This window comes from Pezoporus flaviventris, unplaced genomic scaffold, assembly GCF_033815535.1.
Source record: "Pezoporus flaviventris isolate CSIRO_AGI_PZ_B2104156 unplaced genomic scaffold, CSIRO_AGI_Pfla_v1 ptg000066l, whole genome shotgun sequence".
NCBI classification, from domain to species: Eukaryota; Metazoa; Chordata; class Aves; order Psittaciformes; family Psittacidae; genus Pezoporus; species Pezoporus flaviventris.
This window is the reverse complement of record NW_026892614.1, coordinates 17,987,269-18,003,956: the sequence shown is the minus strand read 5'-3', so window position 1 is coordinate 18,003,956 and position 16,688 is coordinate 17,987,269. Positions and strand designations below refer to the sequence as shown.

Sequence of the window (16,688 nt, the reverse complement as noted above, 5' to 3'; positions counted from 1 at the left end):
GATCTTCTGAATCTTCTTCAGACGGTTGTAGTTAAAGCTGTGCATTAAAAAGCACATCAGTAATGTAAAAAATGATTATAGCAAAATTTGCTTTCCTAGACATTACAACTTATATATAAATAAAAGCAACTTAAAAGCTGAGAAATTTTCTTTCTCATGACATTCCTTACCAAAGTCTCATAGTATTTCATGGTCATGTGTGCCATTTCCTGTTAGAGGGGTAATGTATAGCTGTACTTTTGGCAATGTGAAAAAAGTTATAACAATATACCTAGCACTTTTCATATTGAAAAATAAGCTATTAATCACTGTAGTGGGCAGAGAAAAGGTAACTCCCTCTCTCATTTAGTCTTCTCACACACACTGATTTACATGGTGAGGCATGAATATAGCTGGCAGCAGTATTAGGTCCTTCATTTCTCAATACTTTGTGTATGCTTGCCTTGCTTGGTTGCTTGCTTCTTTAGTTAGGACATGCTTTTGGAATAAATAAACACCCTTTAGTCCTGATTTTGCAATCACTTACACACTTGCATGGCAGTTTCCTGAATCAGATGAATCAGACCTGTACCTGCTTACGATACCAAGAACTGCATTTTATGTATGAGATTTATCTTGTTGAGAAATTTTGCATTAATTTTGTTGACCTCCATTTTCTGAAGCTTCTGCTCAAATATTTTCCTTATCTTCCTCTATTTTCTCCTCATTTGTTTCACTTTTTTTAATTTTTTTTTTTTTATTTTATGGTAATATTTTGCTTAAGCTTACAATGTTACAGATGATGCTAGCATCTAGTTTATGTTTGTCCAACTTGCCTTACGGTCACAGCAGTTTTTCTTGAATATTTGGAAGGACCTCTTGTGAGTAGAACACAGAAAGACCATCTTTATGTAATTTCTGTAAGTTGTGCAGTAAAATAATGCCTTTAACTGTTATTGCAATATAAATAAAAAGACAAAGAATAAGCTTGTATCACTTTTAGATCAGTTATTACATCTGTAAAACCATAAACAGTCATAATTAAATGAAGATAGATGCAGAATAACCATCTGTTAGGAAGTTAGTTTAAGTCAAAACACTTAAAACTTGGCACTGTAGATGTATTCATGTAAATGTGTATTTAGGCATTTAAATACCTAGCCTCATGTACAGATGTTCTGATTCACTGCAGCCCTCATTTAGGAACTGGTAAGGGCTCAGGATCAGCCCACTCAGCTACTGAAGACTGGATTCAGGTGTAAACTTTGGGTCTCTCTCAAAACATTGGCACAAGTTCATAGTCTAACAAAGGCCTATCTTACTGATTCTTCCTTGCCAGATCATAATCATATAGGGCACAAGAGCCTTTCTCTATAGTAACTGATTTGATAATTAGGTAAAATCCCCCTGATCATGAAAGATGTAGATTTGAAGCTACATAGGTACAACAATGCTGTGCTTATTTCCTGGGAGGGCACTTCACCACTAGGTTTTCAAACTATAAAAACTTAAGCAGCCATTGCTGCCTTTGCTCATGTTTTTTTTGTTTTGTTCTGTTTTGGTTTGGGTTTTTTGCATGCCTTTTTAAAAATACAGCGCTTAATGGGCCACAAGGTTATTCTGTCTCTCCCCACCCCCACAGCTCCCACAACTTTTAAACTCATTGTGCAAAATTCAAGGGGTCAGAGTTTGTGGAAAAATAGGGAAGATCCAAATTCATGCCCCTGGTAAGAGAAATGTTGGTAGGGTGTAAAACATGTAAAAGGTGTCAAAACAAGCCTTAGCTTATACTATAGGGTATCATTACTGCCTTGTGCCACAACTTGCTTTTAAAGAAATCAGTCAATCTCACCCAAAAGAAATGGCAATAGATACCTACCCTCAGGAAAACTGGGCTGTAGTTCCAGGGTTGATGCAAACATTTCAGTCTCAGAAACAAAGCAAGATTTTAGATACTATTCTGCTCTCTGTTCCCTGCTGTCTACCTTCACTGATCAGCCTTTCACTCACTTGGACTTTGATCTTGGGAATGTAACTCCTACCTTACGCTGCGAGGTAGGTCTAGTACAACCCTACCAATTCTCCTGCAGATCCCATGTGGCAGATATAAAGTGTTGCAACTCCTGACTCGGTCTGAAATTTCTATTATGACTGTATGAGAGTTATACAATGATGTTGCCTCCTGCTCTGTGTCTCTAATTCTGCCTGTTTTCACAGTTGTCTTCCATGGATGTGTGAAGTTAAGTCAGTCTGTTAGCTGATAACTGTGAGTGCTATTATTGTTCCTCTCCTACAAAATCAAGTTCTTATTTTGCCTACAGAGCTAGAACCATAAGCCATGTTTAACTCAATCTGGGCTGATAGATATGAATATATTACAATAGTGAGAAGATGTAAATAAACTGATATTAGCCTGACTTCCTCTATGACTTCTGAGGATTCAGTGACAGTGGTTATAATCTCTGCCAGACAACTATCGGCAGTTTTAGGAGCTGTTGAGGCAGATGGCTGAAGCACTAGATCTGATAACAAGCATGCCTAAAATGACTTACTGACTTTTCAGCATTTTTTGATATTAAATAGAGAGGAAAGCTTATGCCCCTCTAAAAGGAGGATATTACCAAACCAGCAAGAGACCTCTGTATAACTCTATTTTTTATCCATATGATTAAAAGGATAGAAAAGGAGAGGTCTCAAGCACTGTGATGCTGTCGGTACCTCTCCTGTCATGGACTGGTAACAGTCTTAGTTCACCTCCTCCATCTTGAGAAGTCAATACTTAAGCTGATAGCACACATTCCTGTAGAAGCCCTATACTTACATTACTAAGGCTGACATCCCCTTCTAATCATTTTCCAAAGCAAACTTGTAATATTCTTACTTGTGAGATTCTTACTCAGAACTGTAAAGCAGAGATATTGGATCCTAGCTACAGACATGCAGCTAAGCCTATTTACCTTTTAAGAAACATAACTAGCCAAATGCATGTGTTTGGCTTCCTTTCCTCTACTTTCAGCACTTGTGTTTCTTTGTCTTCTGTTCTTCCACATTCTTGTCCCTGGGACAAGAATTGTCTGATTTACTTATCAGTCAAGTGCTCAATATACTTTGGCTGTGCTGGCCAATTTAATTCAGAAGGACCTTTCTAGATATCACCATTCAGTGATGAAACTTCTTGGTGACTCAAGAATTTTACTCACATGGATTTATGGAGACTAGTATAAGTTATTCTTTTCCCTTGAAATAACATCCCATAGTTTTCTTCAAAAGTCATCATTCTGCAGCAGCCACTGTTGTCCAAAAATGCTGTGATATTTTTCTGAAGCAGAATTTTCTATTACTCTCGATGTAGTGCTTCCATGGGTACCAATTCAGCACTGCAGCTGCAGAGCTGGATCAGAGACCTGTAAGCTTACCACAGCCACTACCACTAAACAACGTAGGAGGTGAAACAGACATCTGTGGGCTGCTGAAGAGAGGTGATAAAGGAATTCTGTGAGGCATTACTTCTCCCTTTCCTGTGGAGGTTAACCATATCCACTGGGCAATAAGCATTCCAAGAAAACTGCACAAGAATATTACTCTTTAAATATGTCTCATTTGTATATTAGTCACACTGTCTTCCAGGTTATCTTTTCAGTGGGTCCCAATTTTATCTAAAAAAAACCCACTCATGAGTTTCCTTCATAGGAATGGCCATATCATTGTTATTAATATAAAGCTAGTAATAATGTGTGAATGTACTCTCAGATCATCCAGGTGTGAGGAAACATAAGTTGCTAGGGAAGAATTGTCTTGAGAGCTTTTTACTTTTGTTCTTCATTATAATACATGAAAATGCAAACTTACAAATATTCAAACACATTGTGTTCTGCCGTGCTATTTAACTGTTTTCTTGGCTGTTAGTTATAAACCTCTAGGCTAGCCTGAATTGACCAAGAGCATTCAGCCATATCACTTCTTGTCTTGTCTCTTCCTCCCTGTCCTGACATGTGTGTGTGTGTGTGTATGAGCTGTTTTCCTTCTGAAGCTGAACAGCTGTAGGCTTGTCAGGCACCAGGGCTTGAAGGGCTGTAAGATGAGTGAATGGTGAATAAAAAATTAAGATTGCAGTCACAAAATGTAGCATGCTTTAATGATAAGCTGGAGAATGTAAGTGCTATGTGCCAGGATTGGCAGGGGAATAACAAATTACAAAATTTCTAATCCTGTGTTTTAAGCCTCTGTCACAGCAAGATGTTGGGACAGCAAACACTCAAATAACCACGGCAAGGGAGATGAACTTACTGTTAACTAGTATATTTCCATCAGTCTACAGATACCTGCTATTTGCAGCAGTTCAGGACCAGCAAACGCAAGTTCACCTGAGAGCAAAAAATTCTTTTTCCAGCTTTACTGTTCAGGTTCATTGCTTTTGTAATGAAGTGAAAGTGTATTAAGCAAAATATTAGAAACAGAAGTGCTGTTTGTTAGCAGCTTGATGTTTTCTATGTGATGGCACTTGTACAGATATCATAAAGGTATTACTACTGTTAACCAGGTTCCAATTTACTCTGCTGAGCATGTCATGTATCCTGCTTGTCCACAGAAAAGCCATTTTCACTTCTATGTATAGTCCCAGAATAGATAAGTTTAAAGGTCTTTTTCAGTAAATGTGTAAAAACAAGTACAGCCTTAAGAGATTATGTGCTTATGGATGATTGCAATTCTTCAGGTGTAAGCAATGTAAGACACAGCAACATTTTTTTTTCCTATATTCATACACACCAACATTAAAATTGTATCAGAGCACTGTAAATCAGAAAAATATATTCTTGATTCTTTGTCCTATAGCTAGGATGTATGATTGCTTTTTATTTTTTTCAGAGAAATACTATCTGGAATAGGAAAAAAGATTCTGCATTAACAGTTTTTAGTGGAACACCACCATTATCTTAAAATAATGAACAAAAGTAATAAAGTGTAATAATTCATATTCATATTTTTATGTATTAAAAATTATTTTCTCTGAAAATATTGTAATATATATGAATAATAGTTTCATCTCAAAAACAAAGCCGCTAATAATTTCTCACCCTGTGGGTTTTATACACACCTATTATGCACAATTAATTCTTTGTTATGAACAACTGTATTTAGGCATCACTAAAATGCTCGTGTTTTAATAACACTACAATCCCTTTGTGAAAAGTTAGGAGGACATTTTAGAAAACACAGTCTAGAGCCTATGCTACCTACAATGGTATGGTAAGTAATGATTTTACGTTGGATAGTAAAGGAAGTAATCTTATAAAAGTTGCGTAAGTGGTGAAACAAACGAGTTTGCTGTGTATTTCAAGAGCTGCTAAATCTCAGTAGGTGGTCTAAGTACTGGGTCAGGTTACTGGAAAAGCATGTGTAAATATCTTCTGTCTTTGTACATGCCCACTGATGTTATCAATAGCATAGTTACTGTTAACTGCCATTGCAGTTCAGTTTCTTTCTGTTGTTGCTTTTTTTCAAATTCAGCAAAGTTCTTCTCAGACAAATGAAAACAGCAGACAGGCAGGAACTCATGGTATCAGTATGCTCCACTATTTGAGTTCCTGCAGTCTTAATGGCAAGCTAGACAAATAAGCAGTTGTACCTGAGGTGGCTGAATTAGTAACCACTGAGACGGGTTAATGCAATTTCACAACATGCCACCAACCAACTTCCCTTTGACTGATTTATCTCAGGAGAAATACATGTTCAGAGAAATAGATGGTTCCTCTGTTCACTTAATATCAATAAAAAGTTCTAAAGTGATCTCTAAAGGAAGATCTTTAAAGCCAATATTTAAAATAACATGTTTAAAATTAGCTTAGGTCAGAAAAAGGTTTGAAAAACTCACTAAGCTATATTGGAGAGCTCTCATATCCCCACTCCTTAAATCACTCTCCCTTCAGCTTACTACTTCATAATTTAAAATGACACAAGAAGATGCAAAGAGTAAATGTCTGAGATGATCATCTGCTGTACTTTATTTTTGTTCAGCTGTAGTCTCAGGCTAGTGGTAGTATGTCCTCACTAAGCTGTGTGCCACAGAATACAGGAGTGGTTTCTTGGCCTATCAACATCCAGTCTCTTCAAGCATCGCTTCTAAAGATTGAAGTAGTATACAAGAAGAGTAACAGGATCAGTAAATTTCTATAACCTGAGATATTGGGGTTTTTGCATGCCACTTTATTTCCCCCATCTACAAGAAGGGCCAGAAGGAGGATCTATAAGGAAGAGGAACTACAGGCCTGAAGAAACTCCTGGAGAAACTGGCTGCTCATGGCTCACGGGTATATTCTTCACTGGGTAAAAAAAACTGGTTGGATGGCTGATCCCAAAGATTGGTGGTGAATGGAGTTAAATCCAGGTGGTGGCCAGTCACAAGTGGCATTCCCCAGGGCTCAGTACTGGGGACAGTTCCATTTAATATCCTTTATTAAGGATGTGGACAAGGGGACTGCATGCACCCTCTCTAAGTTTGTAGATAACACAAATTTGGGTGGAACTGTTGATCTGCTTGAGGGTAGGAAGGCTCAACAGAGGGATCTAAACAGGCTGAATTGATGGGCTGTTTTATGATGTTCAAAAAGGCTTAGTGCTGGGTTCTGCACTTGGATCACAACAACCCCATGCAACCCCCCAGTGGCCTGGGGATGAGTGGCTGGAAAGCTGCTTGATTGAAAGGGACCTGGGGGTGCTGACTGACAGCCACTGACCGTAAGCCAGCTTGTGCCCAGGCAGCCAAGAAGATCAAGAGCATCCTGGCTTGTATCAGAAGTAGTGTGGCCAGCAAGGGCCACAGCAGTGATTGTACTGGGCACTTGTGAGGCCACACCTTGAACACTGTGTTCATTTCTGGGTCCCTCACTACAAGAGAGATATTGAGGCTGGAGTGCATCCAGAAAAGGGCAACAAAGCTGGGCAACAAAGGGTCCAGAGAACAAGTCTTATGAGGAATGGCTGAAGGAACTTGGGGTGTTTAGTCTGGAGAAGAGAAGGCTCAGGGGAAACCTTATCACTCTCTACAACTACCTGAAAGGAGGTTGTAGTGAGGTGGGGTTGGTCTCTTTCCAAATAAAAAATGATAGGACAAGAGGAAAGGGCCCAAGTTGCACCAGGGAAGGTTTAGGTTGGCTATTTAGAAAAAAATCTTCAATTGTTGTGAAATTGTTGTCAAGCATTGGAACAGGCTGCCCAGGGAAGTGGTTGAGTCACCACCCCTGAAGGTATTTAAAAGACGTGTAGATGTGGCACTTGGGAATACGGTTTAGTGGTGGACTTGGCAGTATTAGGTTAATGGTTGGACTTAATGATCTAAAAGTTTTTTTTCTAACCTAAACGATTCTATGATTCCCAAAGAACTACAGCTTTCTTTATGAAACTGTCATCTTTGCTGTGAGAAGATCTCAGCCATTCAGCACGTTGGGCTGGGGGATGATGGGCTTCATGCTTTCTTCACGCTCAGGACACCTCTGAATAACAGGTCAAGCAACAAAAGGTACAGGTGCAATTTTGACAAGATTAGAGTATCTAATTGAATAGTTCTTCTTATTCACTTATCTTTCTTCACACCTAATGAAGCAAAAATGTTGAAAAAGATAAGAGACAGTTTTGTGAGAGATTCCTAAAGCCTGCCTGTGGTGTCTGTGCAGTTCCTATATTGCTCTCGGAGGCTGCAATGTTCACAATCCAAAAGCTGTGAATCTACAGAAAAACCACACCTAGGGGACACAATTTTCTTTCTTTTTTATCTGTTTTACATTCTTGTAAGTAAAAACTACACATTATAATACATTTTAGTTGTATTAAAATTGTTGTTTTTCTGTTTGCTTGAAAAGCTGTTATAAATTCGTATGTATGCTTTTCTTAATGTAAAAGGAATGGCTGTTAACTAGCTTTTGATAAGTATTTATTTTTATGTCTTTTATGTTCTTCATAAAAAGAATGCAAATTCATATCTTGGGAAGGTAATTTTTATTAATTATTTTTATCTATGATATGCACTGATCCAACTGAAGAAACTCAGAAACAATAGTCACATTATCCAGTCTACTTTAGAAAAATATGTATTACAAAAATTTAAAGACAAACTAAAAGGACATATACTGACCCTTGTAAGTACACGCATCTGGGGGAGCAGGGTGTTGCTTTCTGTCTGGCTTGAGGATAAAATAGCACATTCCAGATTCTGTGATATCTGTCCTTCAAAATGCATAAATTCTCTCCTTGTCCCGTAGCAATGAAAGAAATCTTGGCAAATCCACAGAGTCATTCACAGCTTTCATCTCCTTGTCCCTTCTCAAATCACTGCTAAAGCACTCTCATTTAACTTCAGGTTCTTGCTTATTTCATTTAATTAGGGAACAGAAAAAATAGAAAATTGTCAACTTCTGGCATATCCAGCAACTTATAGGCATATCTAACAACTTGCTCCCATAATTCTGATGGGGATTTTTTTATATATTGACCTACTTTTTATACGGTTGCATTTCAGTGACAACAAAGGGCTTGCCCTTCTGTCACAAAGTTATGAAAGCAGTTACTGAATCATTTAGTCGTCAATGAAAGTTTTGATGGGCAAGCTATAACAAATAGGGTCCTTAAATAGTAATGATTTTGAACAGTGAATTTAGACACAGCAAATTCTATTAGTACATGACAGATGTACAAACATATCAACAGTTATTAACATGAAGAAATGAATTACTGAGCTTTTTGCTTGTGGAAAAAAAAACTAAACCAAAAAAAAACCCTAAGGCTTCCCCTAAAAAGCATTCTGGTTACATTAATAAAAATATTCCAATGGGAGAAGGAGGATGGATTGCCGAGAAGCTTAAGTTTAAATATGAATAAACTCAGTGTTAAAAATTGGCTGTTGTAGGGTTACGTTTCATACTGAAATCAGCATTCTTTAAAGCATTTTGGGATTTTCAGCTTTGTCACTTTACATTACATTTAAAAAGAAATTATGTTTGTTCCACACACACACACACACAAAAATTTCTTTCCATGGTTTTAATTCCTCTTGCATTAATTATGCTATATTTGGGTTAGAAAGTAATGTGACAAACAAATGTATTTCACATCAGTCCAGCAAAGCTATGCAAATTTTGCAAACACAAACATGATTTCTAGCTAAAAGAAAAACCAGTATTTGTTTTGTACTGGCTTATATGCATCCAAAACAAAAGGAAGAACATCAGATTCACATAAATGGTGCAACTCTTTTTGCACTTTAAGCATGATTTGTAACTAATGATCATTTTGCAACAGTAAACAGTGTACCAGGGTCGCAGAGATCTCAGCCTCCAGTTTCTGTTCCCTTAAGCATGCTGTTTATCTAAGATTATTTAACTTTACTTTGCTTGATATTGATCTGTAGCACAAACATAAGCAAACTTCAAAGTCTGCATTGATTGGAGAAGTTTAAGTACATATAGAGGAAAAAAAAATCACAATAATATTCTCTGATTTTTTAACGTCACTGGTCTAATATGTTTGCTAATATGATTTGTTACAAAAGCTGTGATTTCATTTTCATTATTGTACTTCTATTAAAAAGAATAAAAAGAAAGAAAGAATTCTGGGCTTAGAAAGGATTACATCTGATGTTGCTAACGTTTCCTGGAAATGGAAAACTGTGATAACAGCTGCTGTCTTGGCTCATTTTCAGATGGGTTTTTTGGTTTGTTGGGTTTGGGTTTTTTTTATACTGCAGCAATTTACGAGTGGTTACAGCTATCTCTAGCAGGCTTACATCATTAGTAAAACATCGTAAGTCAGTCAAATGTTTCCTTTCCAATCAGAGCACTTCCTCCACTTACTGAATTGTTGACTTTTGAACAGTATTTATAGTAATGGCACTTAGATTTTAAAATAAATGCTTATTTATGAAATAACTAAAAGCTAGCTGCATATGGAAGATAACTATAGAAAGAGTCTGTATTTCATGCTAAAGCAAAATGCCTTCAATGAGAATTAAGAAAATCATGGAAGCATCTTACTTAGATAATACTTAGCTGATTTATATCAAAAGTGCAAAATCATTTTTTTCTGAGACCTATGATGAGCAGAAATGTCTCTCTATTATTATTCTTTTTAAATTCCAAGCATAGATTCTTTCTTCTTGGATTGAAACATTCTGCAATCTCTACAGTAGCACTGTAAAGTGATAAGCACTCAGAACTAGTGGTGAAAAATAGAAGGAAGAACCAAGTAAAGAGAGAGAGAGAGCTCTGTGTGTTGATAGTATCAAAAAACAGGTCTGTGCATATTCAAAGGGTTTGGCCTCTTTAAGGTATAAAAGTGCTTTCAGTTTTAGAGTTTTCAAGTGCTTTGAAAGATACATGTTAATTTTTTTTAAAAGTTGTGTTTTCATAGTTTCAAGTCAGAGTGTTAATGAAATTTTATTAATTTTTCAGCCAAATCTGTGCCTCTTGGTTTGTATATGATTAAGATTCCAACAGCAATGCTACATACAAAGCTTAGAATCTGTTACTAGGACAAAAGTTTAGGCTTGTTTTCTATCAAAACAAATAAAAATTCTCCATGTGAAGTCTGCAACTTCAGCAAATCTTCCTTCACCAAACACGTTTTGATATTTAAGGAGTAGTGCTTCCCTTCATCACATTTGAAATGGCGGATGAAAAGCTCTGCCAGCTCCAGGGGATCTCTGCACCATTTCTCATTCTGGGATTACTCTGCTCTGAGCAACTGCAGATATTTCACCCTGAGCAACCTGACCTAACTTTGAAAATGGAGCTGATATTGAGCCGGGCATTTGGACCACTTGGCTCCAGAGGTTCTTTCCATCACAAATTATTCTATGAGCTCTTTTTTCCAGTGCTCCAGCTTTAGGACCAGCCTGCATGAAGTCAGCTTGTGCTTTTGTGTCCACCTAATATAGACATGCCCTAAGAAACATTTAAAACTGGTGTTCACACTGTTCCGAGCCCTCAGGAATGGAATACGGGGTTTTCTGTCTGGGTTAGTAATGTCCAGAATTTGTAACCTCCTGGTGGCTTTTCCTTCACCTAAGCCAAACAAACTGGCTATTTCTTAGCAGACAGGATGGTTTAGAGTCCTACCCTGGGACTTTTCACAGACTTTCCATTAAATGAATAGGGAGATGGAACTACCTTATTCTTCCTGGAACTGACAATTTCAAAGCACAGTTGAGTCACAGTGAGAGAAGCAGTGGTACGGAGCCCTCCTCCTCCCTGCCAGACTTACTCATTAGGGGCTTCCATTTTCCACACCAGCCAGGAAGCCAACATATTTTATGACAATTAAACTAATCCTAACAAGAGTACATTGAAAAATTAAGCTCTGAACTGTATCTGAACGGTGAACACTATGTGAACCCTGACATAGATACGTGTCAATCTATAGCTAAAATCAGCTTCTGTTTCTTTCTTCATATTGATGCTAACTCCTAGAAGAAAAAAAGTCCTGAAATTTTCCACAAAATATTTAAATGCTAGTTTGTACTGCTTAACTGTATATTGTTCTGTGTCAGGCTTTTCTGTAGAAATACAATTCTGTACTGAGAAATATATCTGCACCTTACAATCCAATCACTGCTGGCTTTTTGAAGTAAAAACCTTATTCTGTTAAGTGGTTAGCATGCTGGATTACTGTAATAATTTTAACTGCTGAAAATAGCTGTTGATTTTACTAGGATGAACAAGCAGCTTAAAAATTATTTTTACCATAGTTGTATTTTACTATAAATAGTACTTTCATTGTATACATTAAAAAGTCAAAAAGCATGATTTGTGACTAATCCCTTTCATGACTTGGAGCAAGCCACTTTACCTTTTGCTATCTTTGTTTCTCAAGATTCAAATAGGGAGGAATGATAACTATCTTTCCAAGCAGGTTTATTGATTTGTATACAAAAAAAAACAGCCCAAAACCTTTATACAAGAGCCCTTAGCTGTTAACTAGTAGTTAAAAAACTCTGCTAGGACCTACTTGTTCCAAGACAAGTTGAAATATATGCACGTGTATATATGCACTTAAAAGTTCATCAGTAAAGAAAGGAATGGCCTTTGAGTAACAATTTGATTTAAAACATTGCTTAACCTAGGGACACAGGGCTTCTTTCACTGTCTCTTCAGAAATCTCTTCTAAGTATTATTCTGTCCCCCACACTAAGCATTCCTCAGATATTTAAGATCTGTGGAAATTCTAATATCCCAAGATCTACAGCATCCCTACAGCAAGAAGTGTATTGAAACTCCGTTTTTAATCTGTGTCTTCCATGAAGCAGAACCTTAGGAACAGCCACCACTCTGTTATCTGTAACATACTTGCAGCATACGGTACATCAGCATATTCAGGGTATTAGAAAAAATTCTTTTCAAGAGCTGACCTGCCTTGAAGTGAAATATAATAAACTGAAAGAATGTCTCAGACACTTTCAGATGCTAACAAATGTCCCTGTTCTTATTCAGAGATAAGAATAGATCTGCCTGAACTTTGAGGGTTGGTTTACATTTCTCGTCCACTCCAGTACTTAAAAGTTGCCACATCAAGTTCTTATTGCATTGATAGAACCTTGCTTGTCCTTCTTTAATGAAGTACAGTATTATATTTGTAATATTAGCCTAATGAAATTTTAAAATGAAATTAGATGGAATACAATTAGCACCAGATTTTCATTAATATCCTGAATCATGAATAGAAGCATGTCTAGACTTAAATGCAAACCATGTTTTAAAGCAAAATTCAAATCCACCTCCATTCCCTGCCAAAGCCTAAGTTCAGTCCCTGAGGGTCTGAGCAGGGTTTCCTTAGCTACAGCAGTTGGCATCAACAGTGCTGATGGTAGGGCAGGGAGTGCCACTCTTGGGCTCAAAGAACTGGGTGATTTCATCAGCTAGCACAGGTCTTGACAGGTGCAAAGCCTTTCATTTAATGTTAAGGACTATGAAACCCTTGGTGCATGATTTAGAAGACTAGGAACTAACTTTTTTATCCAGGAAGTGAAAATGAGATCTTTTCCTGAGTGTAATCCTGTAGATCTCTTTCAATGCATTTCTTCTAAATACAGAAATAACATTTGCTGTGAAAAGAGTTCTTGATGCATGCTAAATTTGCCAGACATTTCACTTCGAGACAAAGATATGACAAATGTGCTTCTTAGCATTTTCATGTTGATTTATTCTTCCTCACAAAGGACAACTTCATAAAAAGCTTGAATCAGATTCATGTTCACACTTTACATATGCAACGTTTTTGTGGCTGACAAAGTTGGCTTCTCATGCAAACTAACTTGGAAATAAAGTCAAACCATGCTGAGACTGCTATACTTCAGCAGCTATTTTCTTCCAACTAATCATCATTATTATTGTGACTAGATATTTACCCTTAGGTGCATTGAGCAGATCATTGTGACTCATCCGTTTAGTGGATGTTGTCCTGTTGGGTTAATGATTATCTTTTTTGTCTGAAAGATTTGTTAATTCCTGTAACTGCATAGGATAGCTATTTTAGTACTTAGCCGGTGACCTCGATTCTGACATAACCTTTCTGGTATTATTAGTTGTAGCTTGTGTCATGACATTAATGTGAATTATGGCTGTCTTGAGGATACAAACCTTCATATAGCACAAACAGTCTGTAGGGAAAAAAAATGTAATGATGGTCTGCACATCACACATTCAGTTTTCCCTTGCATACTATTTCCATTATCATTGCCTCATTCTCTTAGGCACCTTTTAATCAAGCACCTAGGGCATCATCTTTTGTACAGACTGTGCTCTATAATGAAGACTATAACAGGGGATTTTGGAAAATACTTCTGCTACAAGCATTATTATGCTGTCTTGTTGGCCTCCTCCAAACTTGCTTAGCAATATATCACCCTTACTTCCAGAGAGCTGATTTTTTTACTACTTCTTTGAAAGAACAATGAAAGCTGTGTAAGCTCATTAGCAGAGCATGTGTGTAGGCTTAAAATTACAGGTAATAGACAAATGGTTGGAAAGTCAGTAATCCCTTTACATATTTGCCAAAACTTAGGTCAAGGTTCAGGGTTTCCTTTCTTCAAACCAGTGAAATGAGAGATACGTCCAGGTGTTCTGGGGAGTGCTGGCAGCACACATGCAACACAGGTGATGAGCCGCAGTTGTTATCAATTGTTTTCTCTTTTGTCTAAATTGCACTCAATTGTAAAGGGCTTTTCTTTTTGCATCAGTATTTTGTACAAGACAATGCTTTTATTTAATAGGTCTTGCTGTTTCCTCTGCACTCGCATAATCTGTTATTTTTAACATTACAATAAATTCATTGTAGGAAATTTTGATGTCACAACTCTGGCTCCTCATGTCAGTGAAAAAAACAGTTAATATATAGGAAACTATTCATTTGCTTAAGAGCAATCATAAAAAAATATTACTGTCTTTCCACTTGAAGCCTAGTCCTTGTATGTCCCATCTGTACCTGTGTAAACATTCTGCAAGAAGCAAAGTGACACAAATGTGCGTAAGGAGTTTGAAAAGCTGGTGCACATATAATTAACTTGGAGTGCAATCAGGTATTTTACAGGAAAATTCAGCAAAAGGATGATTTTTACCCATATTCATCAGCTCTTTCTTCATGAACATAGTTCTTCAGTTTTTACTGGTAACAAAGTCACAGACTTTAAATCCAGATCCTCAGGATTAAATCCTGGACAGGTTGTGAGGATGGGTGCAGTTGTATGTCTATGCCCCACCAGCCTGGGGATGTTGAGGCAGCAGTGGGAGCAAAATCTACTCTCATCCTTGAGTGCACTGTGTTTCTGATGTGAAAGGCAGGCACTACCCACGAAGATGGTTGCGTTGTCTTGACAAATGTATCCTTTGCTGGCTGAGAGTGTCAATAAGCAAGCAGCGCTATTTGAGATGTTAAATGTATGACATGGGCACAAGGCCACCACTGCCCACAGTGAGACCACTGACTGACTGTGTGTGGACTACCCCAGAGCAGTGTGACAGCCTCTCCCCTGGCCACTGCACCACAGCTGATCTGAGTATGTTATGCTCCTACTAAATAATTTTTATATATATATATATATACACACACATATATGAATCTTGGAATGTCTTTTATATACAATATATATTATATATATAATGTCTTTTATATATGGAATGCATTAAGATAGCTTTCATATTGTTTCACCAAAATGAAATGTATTTTCCTCCTTTAAATCTCTCAGCATTATTGCCAGTTATTTTTTATTCTTGTAATTTTTATTGTCACAGTTTGTCATCACAGCTGATGTTTTTAAAGAATTAAGCTCTGTGTGTACAAATGTGTGTCATCCTTGCTACTCCATGTTAGAGAAAGCAGCAGAAAATGTTACTGCATCTGGGGGCTGCAATAATTTGTCCTTTTGACACTGACTTAATTTTACACATTTTTCAGGGAACAGAAATGGAATGTGTGTCATGTCAAATTCCAAAATCTCTTTTAGGCCACATGACATCTCCTTGATCAAAAAAAAAGTGTGTGAATATGATGTCTGACATGGAACAATCCCAAAGCAATACCTATTTAAGATTTCAAACCATAACAAGTCTAGCTTAAGTCACATTTTGTACATAAGCGTTTCTGCATCTGGCACTGGAATTTTGTCCTAGATAAGCAATGTTTAAAATAAAGACGTAATGGTCTTAAGAGATTAACAGTGTAAGAGAGTCCATCTTCACGTTATAGAAGAATGTGTTTTCTTTATTTTTATTAGGATTTTTGCTTAGATACTGAAGTAATGCACACGTAAGCAAATTTTAAAGGCATACAGAGTTGGAGCCTGATCAGAACCTAAAGAGATATCAAGCCATCCTGTTTTCAAATTCAGCTCTGTTTCATGTTGTAGAGCAAAGTTTCCGATAAAGGCACAGTGACAATTTCCTATGTCATTACTTCAAAGCATAACAGTAAATTTAATATAATTTTTGTTTTTTTTTTCTGTTTTATTAACCAGTTAATTCAGGTGATGGGATAGAATACAGCCAGCAGAAGCGTGAAAACATTGGAGATCTGATTCAAGAGACACTGGAAGCCTTTGAACGCTGCGGTGGAGAAAACGCGTTTATAAACATTAAATACATGATCCCTACTTACCAGTCGTGCATATTAAACTGAGCTGTATCAAATGGGATAATTCCATTTGTGTTCTAAAAAAACTGTGTCTGACTCTCTATGGCATCTTGTTAGTCATGCTTTTTTCTCTACAGCTGCTAAAATAGTGGCTTCTGGGGCATTAAAGTGTTAGCACTATTGTGAACAAGTCTTTCCAATAGATAAATAGTGCCTGTTCCTCTGATTACAATGGTGTACTGTGCTTGTTTGTTCCCTGAAAGAATCGCTCCCTTATAACAGAGCTGACTCGAGCAGGAATCGGAGTTAAACCTTCACTTGTATAGACAATAAAACTATAATTTTCATACGCGATTCAGCAATTGCTGTTCTGTGTTCGCTTGCCCTGACGGTGATGTCAGAGGCTATAACAAGAAGAGTTTATGCTGACCGCTTAATAGGTGTTTGTCATGGAAGAGAAACAGCAGTTCAGCAATGCCTCTCTAGCAGCTGTGCTGAAAAATGTGCACTGACATCATATAACAAAACTGTTGAATGTATATAGCAATTACAGCGGAAAAATATATATGGTCCATTATAAAGCACTGCCATTAAATTAA

The 16,688-nt window shown here is 37.1% G+C and overlaps 1 protein-coding gene across 3 annotated transcripts in view; it reads left to right on the top strand.

Moving 5' to 3' along the window:
- Window positions 1-16,443, top strand: part of PACRG (parkin coregulated) — a 238,624-nt gene extending 222,181 nt beyond the window's left edge. For 2 of the 3 annotated variants that reach the window (XM_061471417.1, XM_061471415.1), the window contains one exon: window positions 15,974-16,443. In XM_061471417.1, the coding sequence (XP_061327401.1) occupies window positions 15,974-16,134 (161 nt within the window). In that variant the 3' untranslated portion in view covers window positions 16,135-16,443. Of the gene's footprint in view, window positions 1-2,196; window positions 2,246-15,973 lie in introns of all 3 variants that reach the window. The other variant, XM_061471416.1, reaches the window with a different exon arrangement.
- The last annotated feature ends 245 nt before the right edge of the window (window positions 16,444-16,688 follow it).